Source organism: Nesoenas mayeri, assembly GCF_963082525.1.
Source record: "Nesoenas mayeri genome assembly, chromosome: 3".
NCBI lineage: Eukaryota > Metazoa > Chordata > Aves > Columbiformes > Columbidae > Nesoenas > Nesoenas mayeri.
In genome coordinates this window covers 63,879,663-63,898,937 of record NC_137544.1, presented here as the reverse complement: position 1 = coordinate 63,898,937, position 19,275 = coordinate 63,879,663, and the positions used below count along the sequence as shown (strand labels likewise).

Here is a 19,275-nt window from a genome sequence, read left to right as displayed (position 1 = left end):
AAGGACTATTCTGATGCTTTTTAGTTTCTCTAAATAATGAAAGATGAAATAACTCAGGACACACAACCCATAAAACTGGCATAACTGCAGCCTTTTCTGCTGAGGGAAGGACAAGAAGAATGCTGGGCACACATTCCTGTGAGGCAGTGTGGGATATTTGCTAGAGGAAACTGCCCAAGGAATGTGCTTTGTTTGTCCATAAAAGGATGTGTAGGTATCCTTTTGCTTAATGATAATCATGTTTTCACTTGTAATTGTAAATGTTGTTGTCTAATAAAATCTGTGGCTTTTGCATTAAGGATTTTATGTGTGTGGGTGCATGGAGTCTGTTAGAGGTGTCTGGTGCTGTTGGATGTTTTTCTCTGAAGGAAAAAGGGAGACATCTAGTGATTTAGAACTCTAGCATTTAAAGAATTTATTTCTCTCTTCTCTTTCCAATGTTTTATTTTAGGTGGGTTCTTATCATCTAAGGCTTAACAGAGGTCTGGAAGCTAATGCTCCTGCCTTTGACAGGTAGGCTTCATTCAACTTTGTCAATAACACAGCAGCCTGGCATTTAACCAAGGTTGCACGAATTCTGAGAGATGCAAAGCATCTCTCAGATTATGTTACCAAACCCCTAGGTGCGGTGGGAGTATTAAGTGGGTTTGCTTTATTTATTCACTTTTTTTTTTGCATTTTCCTTTCTGTAGTCAATGGTAATTGAATTATTTTGGTATCCTGGCTTGTTTCTAAAAAACCTAACAAATACTGAGTGTTACGCAAAAGGAAGGTCTGTGTAACCTTTTGTGAGCCAACAAATGTGAATTTACATTTAAGGTGCACAGAACATGTGTTCTTTATCATTATAACACAGGTGATTAAAAAGTAAAACACTGCTTCCTCTCCAATCCAGATTTTTTTCCTCATTGTTCTACTGCTATACAGAAATAAAAGTGTCTTATTCTATGATCAGTGTTGTATGGTGCAGTCATGCTGATGCTTTTCTGCTTTAACCAAAGACTGGCTTGTAAACATTTTTAAACCATTAATACTCTGCTTGTCAGTTGGAAGCTGTAAAAAAAGCCACACATTAGCTTGATTCCTTTGAACATCTGAATATGAAGTGCTGTCCTTTAAGGGCAAACTCCCATGGGAACATTGTATGAAAAGCACATGAGGGATTTGGCCTGTGGGACATGTTCAACTTGTAAGTGCCAGGCCATGTGATTAATTTCTGTTTTGATTTGGTTTTGGAAAATCAGAGTGTATGTTGATTTTGGGTAGGGCCTGTTAATTCCTTGATTTCATTTACTCCAAGACTTCAAATGGGGATTAGAATCTGAAAAGGACTATGTACCATAGCAATCCCTGCTCCAAAGGGTCTTAACCTACATTCTCCAAGCTTTTTAAGGCTCTTAAATCCTACTGACTTGAAATGCCTTTGAGGGCCATGGTCTTTTGGTCATCTGGTGCCATGATAACTTGCCCTGCCAGTGTCCCTGAAGCTCCATGTTGGAGGTTTGCATTCTGCAGCAGAGATAATTTATATAAGAAGACAATAATTTATTCAGCATCCTCTTGTGTTGCCCAAGAAATTGAGAGTACCTCAACAAGGAACAACTCAGTAAGACCGTTTAGTTCAGAGACTCTTTTCTGTCTGACTGATGAAACTGATAGTTTTCTTGTAAGAAACATGAACATGAGGATCAGCTTGCACTGTTCCTTCTCTCCCTTGTGCACAGTAAAGCCTTTAGGTTAGATGAAGTTAGGGATCTCTCTACTTACAGATCTGCAAAAGACAGTCCTTTGAAAATGGGCAAGAAATAAGCGATTGCTTATATGGAACGACACTGAAACGTAACAACCTGCTATCCCTTTTCTGAGTGTTAGAGTAGATTTAGCCTGGTACATTTTTTCCATCTGATAGGTTAGCATGTTGAGAAGGAACTGTGAGAAGTGAATGGTAATCTTGTTAGTGGATCTTTTACATATCCTCCCCCTGAGAAATCCTCAGGGAGCTTTGCTTACAGTGCTCTAGCAGGTGACCTGAGCTTCGTCAGTTTTACTGTAAAGAAGCAACATTGGCAGAGAAGTAGGACCTTGATGCTGGGATCAGTGGGGTACAAATGTATGGGAAGAGCTGGTGCACAAAGAACTAGTTGCAAAATCGTGAGCATAAATAGCACCAGAAAATATAAGTAGCCATGTTTCTTAAAGGTTGTGCTGACCACTTTTTCTTTTCTCCTCTTCCATTGTTTTCTTTGTGGTTTATTTCTGGTTATAGGATGTAAAAGTGCATGCTGGAAGATGTGTGCTTGCTGTTTTTCTGACATTTTGATGTTGCATATCTCTTTGCAGTATGTAATAGCTTTTCACTGGTGTATTTGTTTTATTTTTTCCTGCCTATTTCTATCCAGCTTCCTCCTAAGTACTACTACAATGTTGTTAGTACATGATGGAAGATGGTTTTAAGATCTAATTGTTTCCTGATGAGCCAGCACAGCTCCTGTAGCACATGCATGCCAACTTGAAAAACAATTTCTGAGGGGAGAATGGATGCTTCTGCATCTAGCTAAAAGCTCTTGACTTGAGGGTCCCTAAATGTCAGGCTTTGAAAGGCTGGGGATATATGCCAAAAATATACCACTTTATATTGTACTATTCCGCATTTTTCCTGAAGAATCTGGGCCAGGCCATTTGGCTAAAAGGAACTTTGGTCTGGTCCAGCACAGCAGTTCTCATGATTACTAACCTTCCCGCTTATATTTAATTGAGAGTGAATGTCTCAATGTTGCAGTAACTCAGAGATGTTTGTGGCCTGAGATGTGTGTTTGTACCTCTCTGGCCTTGGTATGGGGGTCGTAGGCCCCATTGCTGCTGCTGATTCTTTGTAGGCTCAGCCTTGCAAGATGCTGAGCAATTCCAGTTGAAGCGTAATAACGCTTTTTTTCTCTTCTTGTCTTTCCCATGTAGTTCCCAGGCTGACAGCCAAGAAGTGGGGACATACAAAGGGCAATACCAAAGCTAATAGTGACATGAAAGATCTGGGGCCTGTTTCCTAATATGCTTCTGTCTTTAAGTTCAATACAAAATGCTGTGTCCTTTAATTGCGTACTTTCACCATTTGTACTATTTAATAATTGATTGCAAGGAAACTGAGGAAGATGTCTGTAGCTGCTGTGGCTGAAACTCTCTGCTGGATGGAACAACCAGTGATCTCTGCTTCTGTATTTTGAAAAAAAGTAGTAGGAAACATAACATGCTTTTGTTTAGTACTTATGGTTACTTTTGCTGTAGGCATATGATGCTTCTGAAGGAGCAGTATGGAAAACAAGTGATTGTTAACCTGTTGGGAAGCAGAGGAGGGGAAGAGGTGCTCAACAGAGCTTTTAAGGTAAAAGCAAAGTGTTTTCTTTTTCTTTTTAACTGCTGATTTCCCCTGAGCCTCCGTGTTCTTTTGTTTCCTTCTGGCCCAGTAGCTGATGAATACTATATCTTAAGAAATTATGTTATCTCTTTACTAGATGTTACATACTGAGAGAATGGTGCTTCAGAGTCTCATGGCTTAATTTCCAGCACTGCCTTCCTGTTTATTTCTTCACTCATTATGCACATTTAACCAGGCTTTTTAAAAAATAGCCCTAATTCTCATAAGACTAGTCCACCTTTGAAAACATGAATTGTCATGATTTCTATTATAGCCACCTATGTGGTTAGGTGTCTCATTGGATTGCCACAACTGTTTGGGGCCAGGCCCTGGCTCACTGAGCATCTTGCAAGCTGTCTTGCTCTGACTGCAATGGGAAATAGCTCTTCTGCACCGACTGTGATCGGAACTGGCTGCCTGAGCACTGTTTGACAGCGTGGTGTATGAAGAGAGAGGTTTTCCTGGCACCTGCATGTCCCTAGGCACAACTAATACCTGAAAGCATCTGGGTTGTGCTTCCAGGATGTCAGGCATCATGGAATTAAAGCTGCACTGAGTTCTAGTATGGTATTCTCATGGCCAGATTTCCAAAACGAATGCATATTTGAAGCTGCAGGTTAGCACTGGTGGGGTTTGCAGCAGTGCGCAGCTGCCTGAGCCTGGCTGGAGGCTGATGGAATCTTCCTCCTAAGAGCCTGTTGCTTTAGAAATCTGGCGTAGGTACTTTGGGATATGTCTTCCCAAGAACAGTCTGAAGAATGGCTTAAGTACACACCAGTAGTGTGTTAGGTATCTGTCATTGGTAAAGAACGATACAACAGTTCCAAGTTCAAATGTTTACTGTGTGAAACTAAGCAAAATGAAAACTGTAATTAAATAATAGTTCCTGATTTGTTTCCCTCTCTCTTGGAGTAATGTACTCGAGACAAGGACTGTCTTGAGGTTTTGGCTGTTTTTCTCTGTGACCATTTCCTCCTCCTCCAAAAGAGTGGGCCAAGGGGGCGCTATCAGCTTCCCCAGTGGAAAGTGAAAGTCTCACCTTGGACAGAATGTGGCCAAAGAAAGTGATTATGACTTAAGTTTGCAAGGCAATGAGGAAGCTACAGGAGTGAAGTCTATTAATAGCTTCTGTTTTCAGCTTCTTTCTGAACCTCTGCATGACGCAGATAAGCCTGTATAATCTCTTTGATTTCCCTATCTTTAAAATAGTTTTTATGTTTTATTTTTTTAAAAAAAAACCCATTGAAATTTTTGGGTAAGAGATGATTGCTTGCAAAGTGCTCAAATAACTTAGGAGGATACGAATCTGGCTTTTCTTGTTACTTTAATACTGATATTTTATCAAACACTCATGTTCTTGAAGACAGTGTTCTGGCCAGTACCATACAAATAGAGATTAAGTCAGAAATGGTGCACCTCTAGAATAAAGACTTTGCATTCGTTTATTTATTGTAAAGAAAGATCTGTTTTAATTTGTAAACTTTAATGATGTTTAAAGAGAAATAAATTATGAAGGCACTTCGTGAGCTGAAAGAATTTAAACTGACAGCACCAGAAACTGAAGTTTTGTACCCATCCAAAACAAACACCTCTTGGTCTTTTCTTTACTTTTTTGTTTTAATAAATAGATGTTTGGAAAGAATAGATAATTAATTCTTACTTTGATGAATTTAAAGAGCTTGAATTAAAAAGAAAGTAGTTCATAGGGAATTATTAGAAATGAAAACTTTTCTCCTTTTCTGTCCTTAGTTTATATCTTTGTTTCTCCATCTTCCTTTCTTTGTATTCCTTCCTTCCTTTTTCTAAACTCTTCCTGCAATCTTAGTATTTCTTACCAGAGTTGGTTCAAAATATTATTGTAACTGCTGCTGCAGGGTTTCCTTGATCAGCATGTCACTGCTACCATTTGTTTATGCAATGGGAAGAAATGAAAAATTATAAATGACCAACTTACCTTCAACCTGAATCAGCTGTTATTACCAGACCAGAAATCAATACCGTTCTCAGTAATGCTGTTCCTCTCATAAGCATCCCTTACAACAGATGTAATTATGTTTACAGTAAAAGCAATATAGTATAGAGTTACAAATACTCTGACAATTATTTACACTGAGGCAGTGGGTAAATATCGTCCTCAATTGCATTACTAGTGCCAGCAGCTGTAAAGGCAATTTGAGGTGTTGCCAACAGAGAAGTAGATACCAAGTGTTTTGGCTTTTCTAACAGTGTAGTGAATCTCTCTCCAACCACCATGCAGCACCTTTTAAATTTGTTTCTGTGAGGAAGGCTTAATGGCTTACTTGATACAATTATACTGGTATAACTGCTGCATGTACACTTCTAATGTAATATTAGAATTGTTTTGTTCAGTTTGTGTCACAATCCAAGTGGGATAAAGTGTCCGTCTCTTGAGAGGAAAATGTGCAGGAGGGAAGGGAATACACAAAAGCTCACATAGTCAGAGCTAATATAATAGTTTTCTCTGTCTTTTTTTGTGGAGAGCAGGAGGTATTATTGTCATATCTATTACAGATACCTTAACAAAATTTGTGGTGGTTAGGAAATGCATGTGAGGTCATAGAAACTGGAGATGAAATAATTACGCTATTTGTCCCTCATCTTTCACTTCTGTCTTTTACCACAAACATTTCATAATATGTTTCCTGGGACATCATTTCGTTCTTACTTCCTCCCCAGGCACCTAAATTTAGGGCCACGTTTTTCCCATGTCTTGGCACTTCAGGAATGATTAAAAAATGCACCCATGCACTGGACACCCTTGCCATCAGGGTCCTGGTCCTGAGCCTGTCCAGAGCATCCCTGCTGCTGCACACCCTCAGACACAGAGGCACAGCCCAAGCTGCAGGGCTGCCACTAGCCAAGGTGCAGACAGCAGCAATTCTCAGCTATACTTTGCAGCTGCAGTTTGGGTTCTCTTGCAGAAATATTGGGGTCTAACTACTCAGTTTACTTTTGGAAAGGAAACAAATAGAGAACTTCGGTTGCTTTTTTTCACATTTGGCCTTTCAAAATTCCCTGTGAACTTCTCAATATATTGATGAAGAGTCAAAGTTTAGTAATGCCAAAAGCATGCTGGTATCAACCCTTACACTGTGGCTTGAGCATGATTTGTTTTCCTTCATTCTTGATCTAAACAGAAACTGCTATGGGCCTCTTCCCATGCAGCAGACACTCCCATGATAAACTTTGACTACCACCAATTTGCAAAAGGTGGGAAAACTGAGAAACTGGAAAATTTGCTGAGGCCTCAGCTGAAGTTGCACTGGGAAGACTTTGGAATCTTCACAAAGGGCGAGAATGTAAGTCCACGGTGAGTGTCCCTGCCTCTCTGTCCCAGCATAGCCAGGCACCACCAGTCTTGGCCTTCCCAGGTTGTTTGTTGTGTTGGGACCATGAGCATAAATGGCCATCTTGAAACAGAGTTTTGAGACAAAGTGTAGCTGTGATGTAAATAGATTATTTGGCTTAACTGCATATTCATTGTTTGAAATCTGGAAAATTACCAGTGCATGGATTTGCTAATAGAGTTTTGCAGATGTAGTCAAGTAATTAGACATACTAATGGAACACATTGTGCACAACGTGCTTGCACTGTCAAAATGTGTGTGGGTATATTCAGGCTGAACACTTGATGATCTTGTTCAATCAACTAATAATTAGATGCTATTTTAAAATATACCTTCTTTTTCCTCCCTTTTCTTGTGTTTGGTTACCAAAGTCTGCAGACAGGTACTTTTCGAATGAATTGTCTGGACTGCCTGGGTCGTACTAATAGCGTACAGTCCTTCGTTGCACTGGAGGTGAGTTTGTCAGAGGACCTTTTGTGGATGCCTGCACTGCGTCTGTTGTCTGTTCCATGGGGCAGGCAGGAAAGAGGGCATAAATGTATGTCAATGATACAAGTCTGTCTTGTCAGCTCTATGATACAAAATGACGCTGGCTGGAATACTTAAACTGGGGCTAAAAAACAAAAACACATTTAAGAACAATGTTGGGTTTTTTTTCTTCTCTCCTTCTGCACCTAATCCAGATCCTGCTTGCTCAATTAGAGAGCCTTGGGTTGAACTCTAAATCTATAATTGAGCGATTTGTGGAATCCTACAAAGCAATGTGGAGTCTCAACGGTCATAATCTGAGCAGAGTATTTACTGGCAGTCGTGCCCTTGAGGGGAAGCACAAGGTAAAGAAAAATGGCAAAACTACTTATTCACAAATAAAGAAACATGTCTGATTTACTCTTTAGTGCCACCTGCACTGATGGTTCCTGTCTGATATAGGTTGGGAAACTCAAGGGTGGTGCCCGCTCTGTGTCTCGCACCATTCAGTCAAATTTTTTTGATGCAGTAAAGCAGGAAGCCATCGAGTTGCTGCTCATGGGTGACTTTTTCAGTGAGGAATATGCAGACAAAGGCAAGATGCTCATGGACCACACTGCACTGCTGGGTAAGGCTGGTGTAAATACTTCACTTTTCTTTTGTGTCTGTTTTTAGCTGTCTGATATAAGCAACTGCACCCTTTTGAAAAAATCAGTAAGCTACTTTTGCACAAATCTGTTGTTTAAAACACTGCTTTCAAATGACCAAAGCACAACTCTGTGTGTTTTAATTCCACTGTGCTTATTTCTTATATTTTGTTTTGGACTTCTGGGTATGTTTGTCTGCTGTTTGATGATGATCTACTCTGACAGTTCAGAGGAATTGGACCAGAGGGAAAGATTTAGGGGTTATATTCCCAGTCTGGTCCTGTCTAAGTTTGTCTTGAGGAAGTCTGTTGAACTCAGATTTTTTTATCTCCTTATTTTTGACCTGCAGTTTGCACATTCTTTTAGCCATTTTGGTATTTGAAGCACATTAATGTTGTTATGCTGGTTCATTCTCTGCTTTACTCCAGGCCCTGACAGTCCACAACATACACACATTTGTTTGCACCCATCTGGAATAAACCAACATAACTCTCTCAGAGAACATACTTGTGTGCAAAATATAGGATAATTGCACCCACAAGCAGTATCACATGGTCAGTTTGCTCCAGAGAACTACTGGATTTTAATAGGATATATGTGAACCCTTTGGTGCCACTTTAGTCCTGGGGTTGTTCCCTGCTGTGGACCACAAGGAAAATGCAGATAACATCTCTACGCCTGACTGCCAGTGCAAATCAGGTAGATAAAAGATTAAAGTTAGCTCAGGTGCTCACATAAAAAGCCCACACTGCTAATTTTCTGTACTCATCAAAAATAAATGAATATAATGATTTCCTGTGAGGAGTTCTGACCAGGCTAGAGAACCACAACAGTGTTAGTTTTGGATGGGTTTGAGACTCTCTGCTGCTCTCTGCCTTTCCCCTCCACACTCTAAACTTTTTAAGGCTTCAGTTTAAGTCATAACTTGCAACATGCTTGATTGCTGTAGCCTAAACTGAAAAGATGAAGGGAGGAAAAAGAATGTATTTGCTTATTACTTGAAAAATTGCAGCAAAACATATTCTGAAAGTGCATGACCAACCATTCACAACCTTTCAAAGGATTCCTGGTTTCTGGAAGAGAAATTGCTGACATCAACCCCAGTTATCTTGTAGCTCTTGCCATTGGAGTTAAGTCCTTAGCTTTTTTGTTGTTGCTGCTAGGGTAATGTAATTATTTCATAGTGATTGTGTGGCTGCTGCCTGTATGCTTTGTGTCCTTTTACAGCACATTCTTCTTTGACACACCATCTTTCTGTCTCCCCTCTTCTATCAGTAACTCCAAGTATTTTGAAGGCCATGTCAGAGCGTCAGTTTGAATTCACAAGCTTCAAGCGTGTTCGTGTTGCCACGGGGACGTGGAACGTGAACGGAGGGAAGCAGTTTCGAAGTAACATCCTCGGTACCAGTGAGTTGACAGACTGGCTGCTGGATTCTCCCAAGCTCTCTGGAGTTTCTGAATTTCAGGGTAAGACTTGAAAAACGTGGAAGCAGTATTGCTGGCATCTCCAGGGACCGTGAGTTAGGACATAGGTTGGACCAGCCATTCCTTTCAAAGGCAGTGCATCTCAGAAGGCATTTTGTGTCATTTCTCTGGGATGTATTCAGCCCCATGTAGGCTTGTGCTGCCTCCCCTCAGCAGTGCAGCGGTGCATGTGAAGGGCTCCTGACAGTCAGAGCAACTCAAGCATCTGTGCCAGGTGACTCTGCCTTGAACCTTCAGCAGGTCAGAATTCAGAGGTCTCCTTTATGCCATCACGGGGTGTATCTGGCTGTTCTGCATCCCGTATTTCATTTTCTTCTTCAATATCTCTGTCCTTTTTTCTTCATTGTGAGTGAGAGCTACACGCTTAGGTGCCCTCAGGGTGTCTCCTTGGTCTTTACCTGGAGCTAAACTTATCTGTACAATCTAGACTCTGAGGTTGTCTGGAAATGTTACTATCAAACCCTTCAGACAAGAAGAGTTGTATTATTACATTTGTTCGAGGCAATTTCCTTTCCTGAGAAGTACAGAAAGCTCTTGTGCTTGTGGCTTGCTTAAATTGGCTGCCAATTGCTTATTTACAGAACAAGGTCAGGTATTGCAATTGATTTACAGGTTTTATTAAGAAAATGAAAAGTGAATGTTCTGTCATTTTAAAATAGAGTTTGCAAAACTATGGCAAAACCCATGCTTTTATTGTTATAGTGGAACATTTAGCTTCCTGCAGGCATCACAGGGATACACCTGTGCCTAACTTTCAAGCTCAGGAATTCATTCCTCAAATCCTTGGCTACTTACATGAGTTGTGTCATTTGAACCCATAGTGCTTGAGTGCATGGATATGTGATTGCGTGCAGACAACTGTACTCTGAACAGCTTGGGTGGGTGATTGGTCCAGTCTGTTTCAGAAACAGTTTAAATGTGTTAGCACATGACTGTTCCCATTAAATAAAAATTTGTTAAGAGCCTTGCCAGGCCTTGCCCTGAGAGAACTGGAGGAGCAGGACCAAATGGTACAGGCAGTCATAACATGATCGGTCTAAGCGGTTTCTGGAAGGGAGCTGAGCTGTGTGAACCAGCAGAGCTGGGATATGACCATGCAAATGTCTGTGTTTGTGATAATGTCAGTGCAGTGCCTATACCAATGGATAAGTGTTCAAAGACAGGTGTCCAAAATTATTAATGGGAAATATACATGACAGTGCCTGCCATATTAAGCCAGTGAAGGAGGCCAGCTGACATGTGCTAGTTTCGCCTTTGTGTCTACAGAGAGTTGAGGCATATTTTACTTTTCTTTCCATTCTTACTTTCTAGAGGCAGGTCTGATTTGGGTTCCTGTGGTTGTCTACTATTTAAATCTTCATGTTTAATTATGTTACTGTTACCTTGGTTGTATGACAGGTAAAAAAAAATCCCTTTAGGCAACGGACAGACCTGATGGGTCAACAGATGTGCTTCCCACTATTATATGAGAGCACTGGATCTTTGGTGTTTTGCCAGGTTAATATCCACATGTCTGGGCTAAGGAAGGGAGAGTCGCTGTGTTCTGGAGTGACCTAACCTAACCTTAAGTTAGACTCAGAAGAAATAACATAAGAAGAAACTTCAAAGGCTTCCTTAAATGAATAGATAAATTTACAAAGGCATTGAGAGGGAAAGGACATACTGGTGTGTGGACAGTGAGTTCAGTTACATAGCAATTAGCGTCAAAAAAAGAAAACAAAAAGGAGAAGCATGTTGGGTAAAAGATGGTGGGTAGTGAAATGTTGTGGCTTTAGTTGATGTGTGAGGCGAGGAAGAGAGAACATTGAATATTTTCTCATCTTAACATTGCTACAATATAATGCTCTATTCTAAAGTGCTTCCTGCAAGAGACCAACTGGTGGGAGAAAAGCAGGAAAAAAATTTCAGGGGAACTGCAGGGGTTGTTTTGTGAGATTAGATTAAAGGAGCTATGAATATGTATAGCTTGGCAGGGGATGCACAAGACAGAACTACAGGAATGATCTCTGACAGAAATTAGAAAACAAGTCATTAGAAGAAACAACAAAATAGTAACTCTTGTATGACTTTTTCCTCTTTCCAACAGATGATGAAAACTGCACTCCTGATATATTTGCAGTAGGATTTGAAGAGATGGTTGAATTAAGTGCAGGGAATATTGTAAATGCCAGGTAGGTTTGAAAAAAAAACCAACAAAAACAAACACCACACCAAGACAAAACAGCCGAACAAGAGTTGTGCTTTGTATGGTCAGGTGTATAAAATACTTCCTTCCAAGACTTGCTTGTAATCATAGCTGGAAATACATTTGCCATTAACAAATGGCACTGAGATGATGTTGAAAGTGCTGTTTCTCTGTGAACTTCTGTACAGTAGAATACACTGGGTTTTCTAAGTCTCTTAAGTCTTTGTGTTGTCAGGGAAGGATTCTGATGGTTGTCATTGATTTTAACGCTTGTCCTTAAACCCCTGTGTGATGTTGGAAAAATGTGCTCAGTGCATGCAAACATAATTGTCATTTATATGGGAATTCTAAGATGAATGAAATTTCTCTGTGGCTAATTGTATTTGTGAAAATTATGGCTAGAGAAGGAGTCTGAGCTTGGCTCGTCAGCGTATACAGTGGGCTGTGGTGTATACCAGTCCCTTTGAATCTGAATCTTCGGAACAGTGAAGAGAATGTTTCCCATGCTGATTCATCAGGCTGACCAGTTAATATTCTGTTTCGGGAATGACAAGTTACAGTAGTGCTCAGCATGGCTGCTGGGCAGACAGTATATCTGCATGTATCAGTTGACTTTGGAGATAAGAAAGCACTAGTTCTGCAGAAGCAAAGGTATATGCACCCACCCACAAACCTTCAGGTAAGAACAGCAAACAGCTGTGGGTGGCCAGTCATCTCCCAGTCAGGGAAGATGCAGAGATGATCTCCTCTTCAATGTGAGCACAAGAAATCTTACAAGGCATGAGACTGACGTGGATTTTTGGTTTTATGGTTAAGATTACCACAATTGAATGGGGATATCAAACGTCACGTAAGCATGGTTCTTTCTAGGCGTAGCAGACAGAATCCCCCTGTATTTGTGTGCTGTGTCTGGGCTCACTGGCCCTGATAACTCTGGTCTCGTTCACAAGGAGGTATTTATTATCTGTCTCTGCCACTTCCAATTCTGGAGCCAACATGTGTACAGCCTAATGGGTGTCTGTAAACCTAAGGCACAGTTAATCTGCTCATTTTATTGACTGTATGTGGTTTGCTTTGATTCCATTAAACGATTTTATGTTTGTTCCAGTACAACGAATAGAAAAATGTGGGGAGAGCAGCTTCAAAAAGCTATTTCCAGGACTCATCGCTACATTCAGCTGACATCAGCACAGCTTGTTGGTGTTTGTCTTTTCATCTTTGTACGACCTTATCATGTCCCCTTCATCAGGTAAAAACCAAACAAACACAACAAAACCCCCACCAAAACAAAAAACAAACAAAAAGCCCAGCAAACCCTCAACCTTTGTCTACAGTAACATCTGCTGTGGGAGCATGACTAGAGAGGGTAGAGGTGATTTTTCAGTTTGGTGGGAATTATGCAGACCTAGATTCCGGTCTCTGTTCAGTGTGGGAGAGAGATATGTTTCCAGGCAGCAGTAGTCTGGAGTTCATCCTCATGTTGGATCACCCAAAGGCCAAGCAGCCCCAGCATCTTCCTCCAGCTGAGAAGCTGGGCATGTTTCAGGTGGACAGTCAGGGTGTAGCACTGTTTTTGGGTGCTGTCTTTCTGGAAGAGGAATGACCTGAGCTATTAAGTCTGAGAATGTTTGGAGCACCAAGTGAAGGCAAGTGCCTGCCCTCTGTCCAAAGGGCAGGGTTTACTTTTTTACTCTCTCTTTAGTGTTTCCGTATGGAAGCAGGGCTGGTTCCAGGCCTGAAAAGAATGGTGGAAAGGGAGGTGAAGGAAAGAAAGCTAATTTTGCCCCCTGACATTTTACAGAATTATGAGCTATAAGGGGCCATTAAGTGTTTGTCTCTCCTAGATGTCACATGTGCCTAGTCAGAAGGGTGCAGAGCTATGTGTCCTCGACTTACTAGCATTGGTGTCCCTGGAGACCAATCAAAATCCTCTTGCCTCTAGACTATTCTGACTTTTATTAAAGAGGAAAGATAAGAATACCAAGCCACAGGGATTTCTGCATTAAAATGCCTTTGCCATGAGCAAGAATTATGCAGGCTAAGTGTGAATGGGTAGGAGATAAGTAATTAGCTCTAACTATCCTTGAGCACCACTCTGTACTTAAAGTCTAGAGTGATCCAAACAGCACCATCTACTCCATGTTAGGGGAACTGATTGGCCACTGCATTTTGTGATTTAAAATACCAAAAGCTGTCTTTTTCTCCCCTCTGGTCTCATATCTACTGAGAAGATGAGTGCAGAGCTTGCACAACATCAAGTGTTCTAGGCTAGGCAGAGTAATGCAATCCAGGTAACTCTGATGGTCTTGCATTGATGCCTTCCCAGTAATCTTTCTTCAGCATGGTTTTTAAAAATTACTTATTTTTGGTGGCACAAAGCAATCCAGAAGGGAAGTGTTTCTATCAGTTTCTGACTTTTCACCGAGCTTGCAAGAAGTTCTGAGTAATCCTATAGGAAATGCATGGTTTAAATGGAGATCAGAAGCAGAACAGCACAGTGGCTCTGTTGCAGCTGTCAAACTGCTAGGAATTGGATGTAGGCCTTTGAAACTCCAAAGAAAAATCGAAGAGTTTGATTTGGTGACTGATTTTCATTATTTAATGCTAATGTGCTGCTATGTTATATGAGCATAATCAAATCTAACCTTTATGCTTGTGTAGTTTTTCCCATGTCTAAAAAAGGAAAACAAAAATGATCAGAAGTGGAAAAAAAATAGAGGCTTCTGTGCTTTTACAGAGATTAAAGAGATTAGGACAGAAGGTAGAGAACAGAGAAATAAAATGAGAGAATAGCTGAAGCTTATACAGCAGTGAAAGGATTGATGAAATACAAGCAGTTGAATGTACCGTGGGTTATCGCAACATAAACTTTGCTAGGAATGCAAGTCAGATAAATATCAGTCAGCAGTTGGGTAGGCAGGCAGCAGGAAGGGAGAACTCCTTAGAGTGAAAAGGCTTCTTTTGGAACACTTGAGACCCATCCTTTCATACAAAACACTGATGGTCCCTTTCTGCCTTCCTGAAGGTGTGTTTTCTGGAGCTTTTCTGCAGTCAGGAAAAGAGGAGAAAATGTGGAAAAGGTGGAGGGCAAGAAAGAGAGGAAGATGAAGACAAGGGGCAAAAGAGAGCCTGTAATATCGTGCATCATTGAGATCATGAATGTTTGACAATAACTCAAATAAGACTTAGTGGTTTTCCCCCTGCCTCTTGCTTAAAGCCAGTAATATTCTGGTCCAGATCTGCTTGACTTTTCTCTGGAAAGTAAAGTTTTCTCACTGGGAAGGACACACACGGTGTTGGGGTTGGTTACAACAATGATCTCATCATTTACTTATCTGATCAGACGGGCGTGCTTTATTCTCAGAGTAGACTGGCTATCTGGGAGAAATTATCCTGTAAGCAGGTGGTCTGCTTTGTAAAGCAAGTGATCTTTCTGTAGTAAAGTATATGCTTATTAGAGCATTGAAATACTATGTAATTAACAACATGGAGAATCTAAGCAATTTGTCATCAGCACAGAACTAATTTTAAGGGTTAAGTATAAATAGTTGTGTCTGATAATCACTGATTTTATTGCATTTGATTTAACACATTATGGGTTATGATCCATTGCTCTTTAATTGATTGAAAAATCCAGCACCAACTGTGAGGCTGGATTTCAGCACAGTCACAGTAATTAGATTGTTAACTGTCTGAAAAACGGATTCCCATATGTTCAAAAGTAAAAGGAAACATAATAGTTAATGTAGTTATTGTCACTATTTTAAAGTTCATGGTAGGGGTAAACTTGAAAAGTATATTCTATAGAAATTCCCAGTACTTCAGAAATAATGTCTTGCTGGTCTGTTTGGAAGGGACAAGAAGAGGAGGAAAATACTTTCAAATAGTTTTATTTCTATAATATTGTGTTATACTTCATCTTAAATGTAAGTAGCTGAACATCATGAAGAAACTAAAAGACATGCCTAAAAGCAGCAAGCTTTCTGGAGGGGAAAAGACATGGCATTGTAAACTGGCTTTTCCTTTATGTTGCAGTCAAAGTTAATTGAATGTTTGTCCCTGCAGCGCTTCATGCTCTTCTCTTTTTTTTTTTTTTTTTTTTAAATACAGGGATGTAGCAATAGATACTGTGAAGACAGGAATGGGAGGAAAAGCTGGAAATAAAGGGGCAGTGAGCATTCGTTTTCAGTTCTACAGTACCAGTTTCTGCTTTATATGCAGCCACTTAACTGCTGGGCAGACTCAGGTGAAAGAGAGGAATGAAGATTATAAAGAAATCACACAGAAACTCAGCTTCCCAATGGTATGTGTGGGTGTATGCACGCTGAAAACATTGGATGTAAAGGCTGTGTCTTTACATTATGAAAACAGGTCTCAAGCTGTCTTTGATGACAGGTCATCTTACTGCCATGGAGAATGGGCATGAAAGAAAATGGTAAAGGAAACATTTAAAAAAAAAAAAAAAAAAAGGAATAATGTTTCGCAGGAGGCCAGATACCGATATAGCAATGTAGCACTTGCTTTACAAAAGTTCTATGCCTTTCAAAAAAAAAATCATCGCTGCAGTGCTTGAAAAGTCCTCACTTTTAAACAGTTTTCAAGTTGATCTTTCAGAGTGGTCCAACCTAACTGGTAAACCTGTAAGGCCTTGTGGATAAGATCTAGGTGGCTGGTGTTAGAGCTGGAGAGCATGACACCACTGGCTCTTGCTGACAGTAGTTAAGGTTTCTAAAAGACCATCCATGACACTCAGTGCATCAGTGCTTTAGCTGCTCCTGCTCAGGTACACCACATCAGTTCTTAGTCACTGATGCAGTACTTTCTGTTCCCTTAATTTTGTCCTCATGAATGTGTCACTGTCAAGGAACTGCTGGCTTTTCTGTGAGTGTGGCAAGTAGGCACTATTGGTCTGTATGAGTAACTTTTCCCCTAAATCATGTCAAATCAATCACCTTAGTGTTTTATTTCACACTCGTCTCCTCAGGCCAGCAGATAACTCCTGGGATTTGTAGCACTGCTGCTTTAATGTTGGTTGCTTTAATTTCCACAATGCTTTCTCTCCCAGACATCTCTGGAGAGGTCCTACGCCGGGGAGGAAATGGACCAGTTTATGTATTCTGGTTAGCTGGCAAAAAATGGCACTTAGGTTGCAAAGCATAAAATTTTAACTCCCTATTATTTGCAAGGTTTAGAGGCTTGGCACGCGTAGCATATCAATCAGTTGTTTTATGTAAGAACTAACACTGACAGTCTGAACGTCCTGCATAGAATATCTGTTCCAAATGGCCATAAAGTTGTGCTTCTGGTAGTTTTTCCTTCTAATCCCTCATTAACTATTTTATGTTTTTTACATTTACAATAGCTGAAGGTACCTTGTGTCTATGTGTATAAAGAGTGCCCTCTAGTGCTGTGACAGCTACAGCTCTGGAACATTTTATTTACCAGCCTCTGGGGTTTAAAGGTTTATAATTTAACTTTAAAAAAACCCACAAACACAAACAAACAAAACAAGTAAAAACAAAACCCAAACAAACAAACCCCCAAAACAACAATGACAAAACCTACCAAAACAACAGCAACTACAAATGGCTAGAGGATAACATATTACACTTAGAATTGGAGTGAATTTTTGTTACATGTTTTATTTCACTACATTTACAAAACTATGATGTGCACATAAGATCAAATTTGGAGCTTGTTCTTACTCAGGACCTTTGTTGCTGAATGTGCCTTGGTACCCAAAGCACATTTTGTATTATATTTAGAATATGTAAATATATGTGTGTGAAATGTGTTAGGGAAACAAAAATATGTTTTTAATATTCATGATAGCCAAACTGTGAATCTAAAGCTGGGATCCCAGCTTAGACGTACCTTCAGGAAACAGGGCTCAGAGTCTGACACTCCTGTTTACAAAGTTCAGCTCAGCAGGATGCAAAAAATAGTGAAGGAACATTGTAGCACAAGATGGATTTTAGCAAATCAAATGTGGCGAGTAGGTCCTGCATTTAGTAATTCAGAGAGACTGAGTTCTATATTTCAGTTTATTTAGAAGGTGTTTCGATGAATGTGATTCAACATTAACGGTATTCTGTACCTCTAACCTAGGGGCGGAGCGTGTTCTCACATGACTATGTCTTCTGGTGTGGTGACTTCAACTATCGCATTGATCTGACATATGAGGAAGTCTTTTATTTTCTCAAACGTCAAGATTGGAAGACACTTTTGGAATTTGATCAACTACAACAGCAAAAATCCAGTGGAAAAGTAAGGCTGTGTGTCTCATTTTCCAGAATATCTGTGTATTGGCTGGGTCTGATTCCTTGAGAAGAATTGAGACGTTGCGTTTCCAGACCTTTGTAGTACCTGAATGTAGTAGTTTGTTCAATGATCGGAATGTTGTTTGTTTGCAAAGAAGTTGATATGTTACAATGGCACCTACCTCATCTGTAACTTAATCACAGAGATGGTATTTCTTTTCATAGATTTTTAAAGACTTCCATGAAGGGACTATTAATTTTGGACCAACATACAAATATGATGTTGGCTCAGAGGCTTATGATACAAGTGATAAGTGCAGAACTCCAGCTTGGACTGACAGAGTGCTTTGGTGGAGAAAGAAACTGCCTTTTGAAAAAACAGGTGTGTAGGATCTTTTCTCCTTTACCTGGAAGTTATTTTAGATTTCATTCAGAACCCACATAAGAGAATTGAATCTAGTGAATGGTGAGCAAGGGAGTTAGTGGATTCTGGGCTGAGCACTGTCTTTAGGTGTGTCCTGCAGGCTCAAACTGCAGTGGCTTTACTAAAGCAGATGTTCTTTTGGCTTCACTGGAATAACTTGCAGAGACAGAGACCCCTTTCTTCTTAAGCCTCTGAACAAGGGCTTCATGCTATGGATTGAAAAGGTGTGGGGAGCTCACTGAGGAACTGAAAACAATCCAGCTTTATCAATCTTGAAATTATTCAGTTGCTTTTCAACAGAATCATGAATCCAAATAAAGTTCCCGTGTTGTAAGGTCCAGATTGTTATAACTGTTGTCCTCAGTAGATGTATAAGCACTTTTCTGTAATTTCTTCTGCCTTGGTAATTCTTAGGAGTATTTTTGCTAGTTTCTGTAATTGGGGAAGATTTAATTAATTAGAGCTTATAAAGTACTTTGAGATCATGAGTGTCCAGCACAACAGAAGGGCGGTTTTCACTTGTTATTAAAAAAGTTACAATAACAAAATAAAAAAAATATTTCTTTGCATATCCAGGGACAGTTTTCATAACCATTCTCTCAGTCTGCAAGTACATCTATCTCCCAGTGTCTATAAAATCTGAACAAATTCATATTAAAAGTACAATTGCTGGAAGAGTAATTTGTTTTGTGCCTGCAGATGTGATTTTTCACATATCTGGGAACTACTGCTTGGAATCCAAGTCATACCTTGAGTACACTAAATGTAAAAACTAAAAAGCAAAACTAGGGCAATCAGAGAGTACGTGTCGATGTGATACAGAGTTTTTTACTCTTATTTAAAGAAGGAAAAATTAAGTAAAACAAGGAGTTTAAACCATTGATAGAGTTGTAAGCTGGGAAAGAAAAACTGTATGAGGCGTAATAAGGCAATTAAAACAGACCTCTCGCGCTAACTTCTCAGCCTTTTTAATGCATATTCCGTATTTTGTATGGCAAGGCTTGCCCCCAGGAGGACTTTAGTTGATGC

At 40.0% G+C, this 19,275-nt stretch overlaps 1 protein-coding gene across 1 annotated transcript in view; it reads left to right on the top strand.

Moving 5' to 3' along the window:
• The window catches only part of SYNJ2 (synaptojanin 2), a gene marked incomplete at both ends in the record, with an annotated part of 66,093 nt that overhangs the window by 31,075 nt on the left and 15,743 nt on the right, over nucleotides 1-19,275 (top strand). The window contains 12 exons of the mRNA XM_080341212.1: nucleotides 452-513; nucleotides 3,280-3,376; nucleotides 6,568-6,740; nucleotides 7,149-7,230; nucleotides 7,461-7,610; nucleotides 7,708-7,873; nucleotides 9,168-9,359; nucleotides 11,464-11,548; nucleotides 12,671-12,811; nucleotides 15,673-15,865; nucleotides 17,671-17,829; nucleotides 18,048-18,204. Coding sequence (XP_080197338.1) covers nucleotides 452-513; nucleotides 3,280-3,376; nucleotides 6,568-6,740; nucleotides 7,149-7,230; nucleotides 7,461-7,610; nucleotides 7,708-7,873; nucleotides 9,168-9,359; nucleotides 11,464-11,548; nucleotides 12,671-12,811; nucleotides 15,673-15,865; nucleotides 17,671-17,829; nucleotides 18,048-18,204 — 1,657 coding nt within the window. The remainder of the gene's footprint in view (nucleotides 1-451; nucleotides 514-3,279; nucleotides 3,377-6,567; nucleotides 6,741-7,148; nucleotides 7,231-7,460; nucleotides 7,611-7,707; nucleotides 7,874-9,167; nucleotides 9,360-11,463; nucleotides 11,549-12,670; nucleotides 12,812-15,672; nucleotides 15,866-17,670; nucleotides 17,830-18,047; nucleotides 18,205-19,275) is intronic.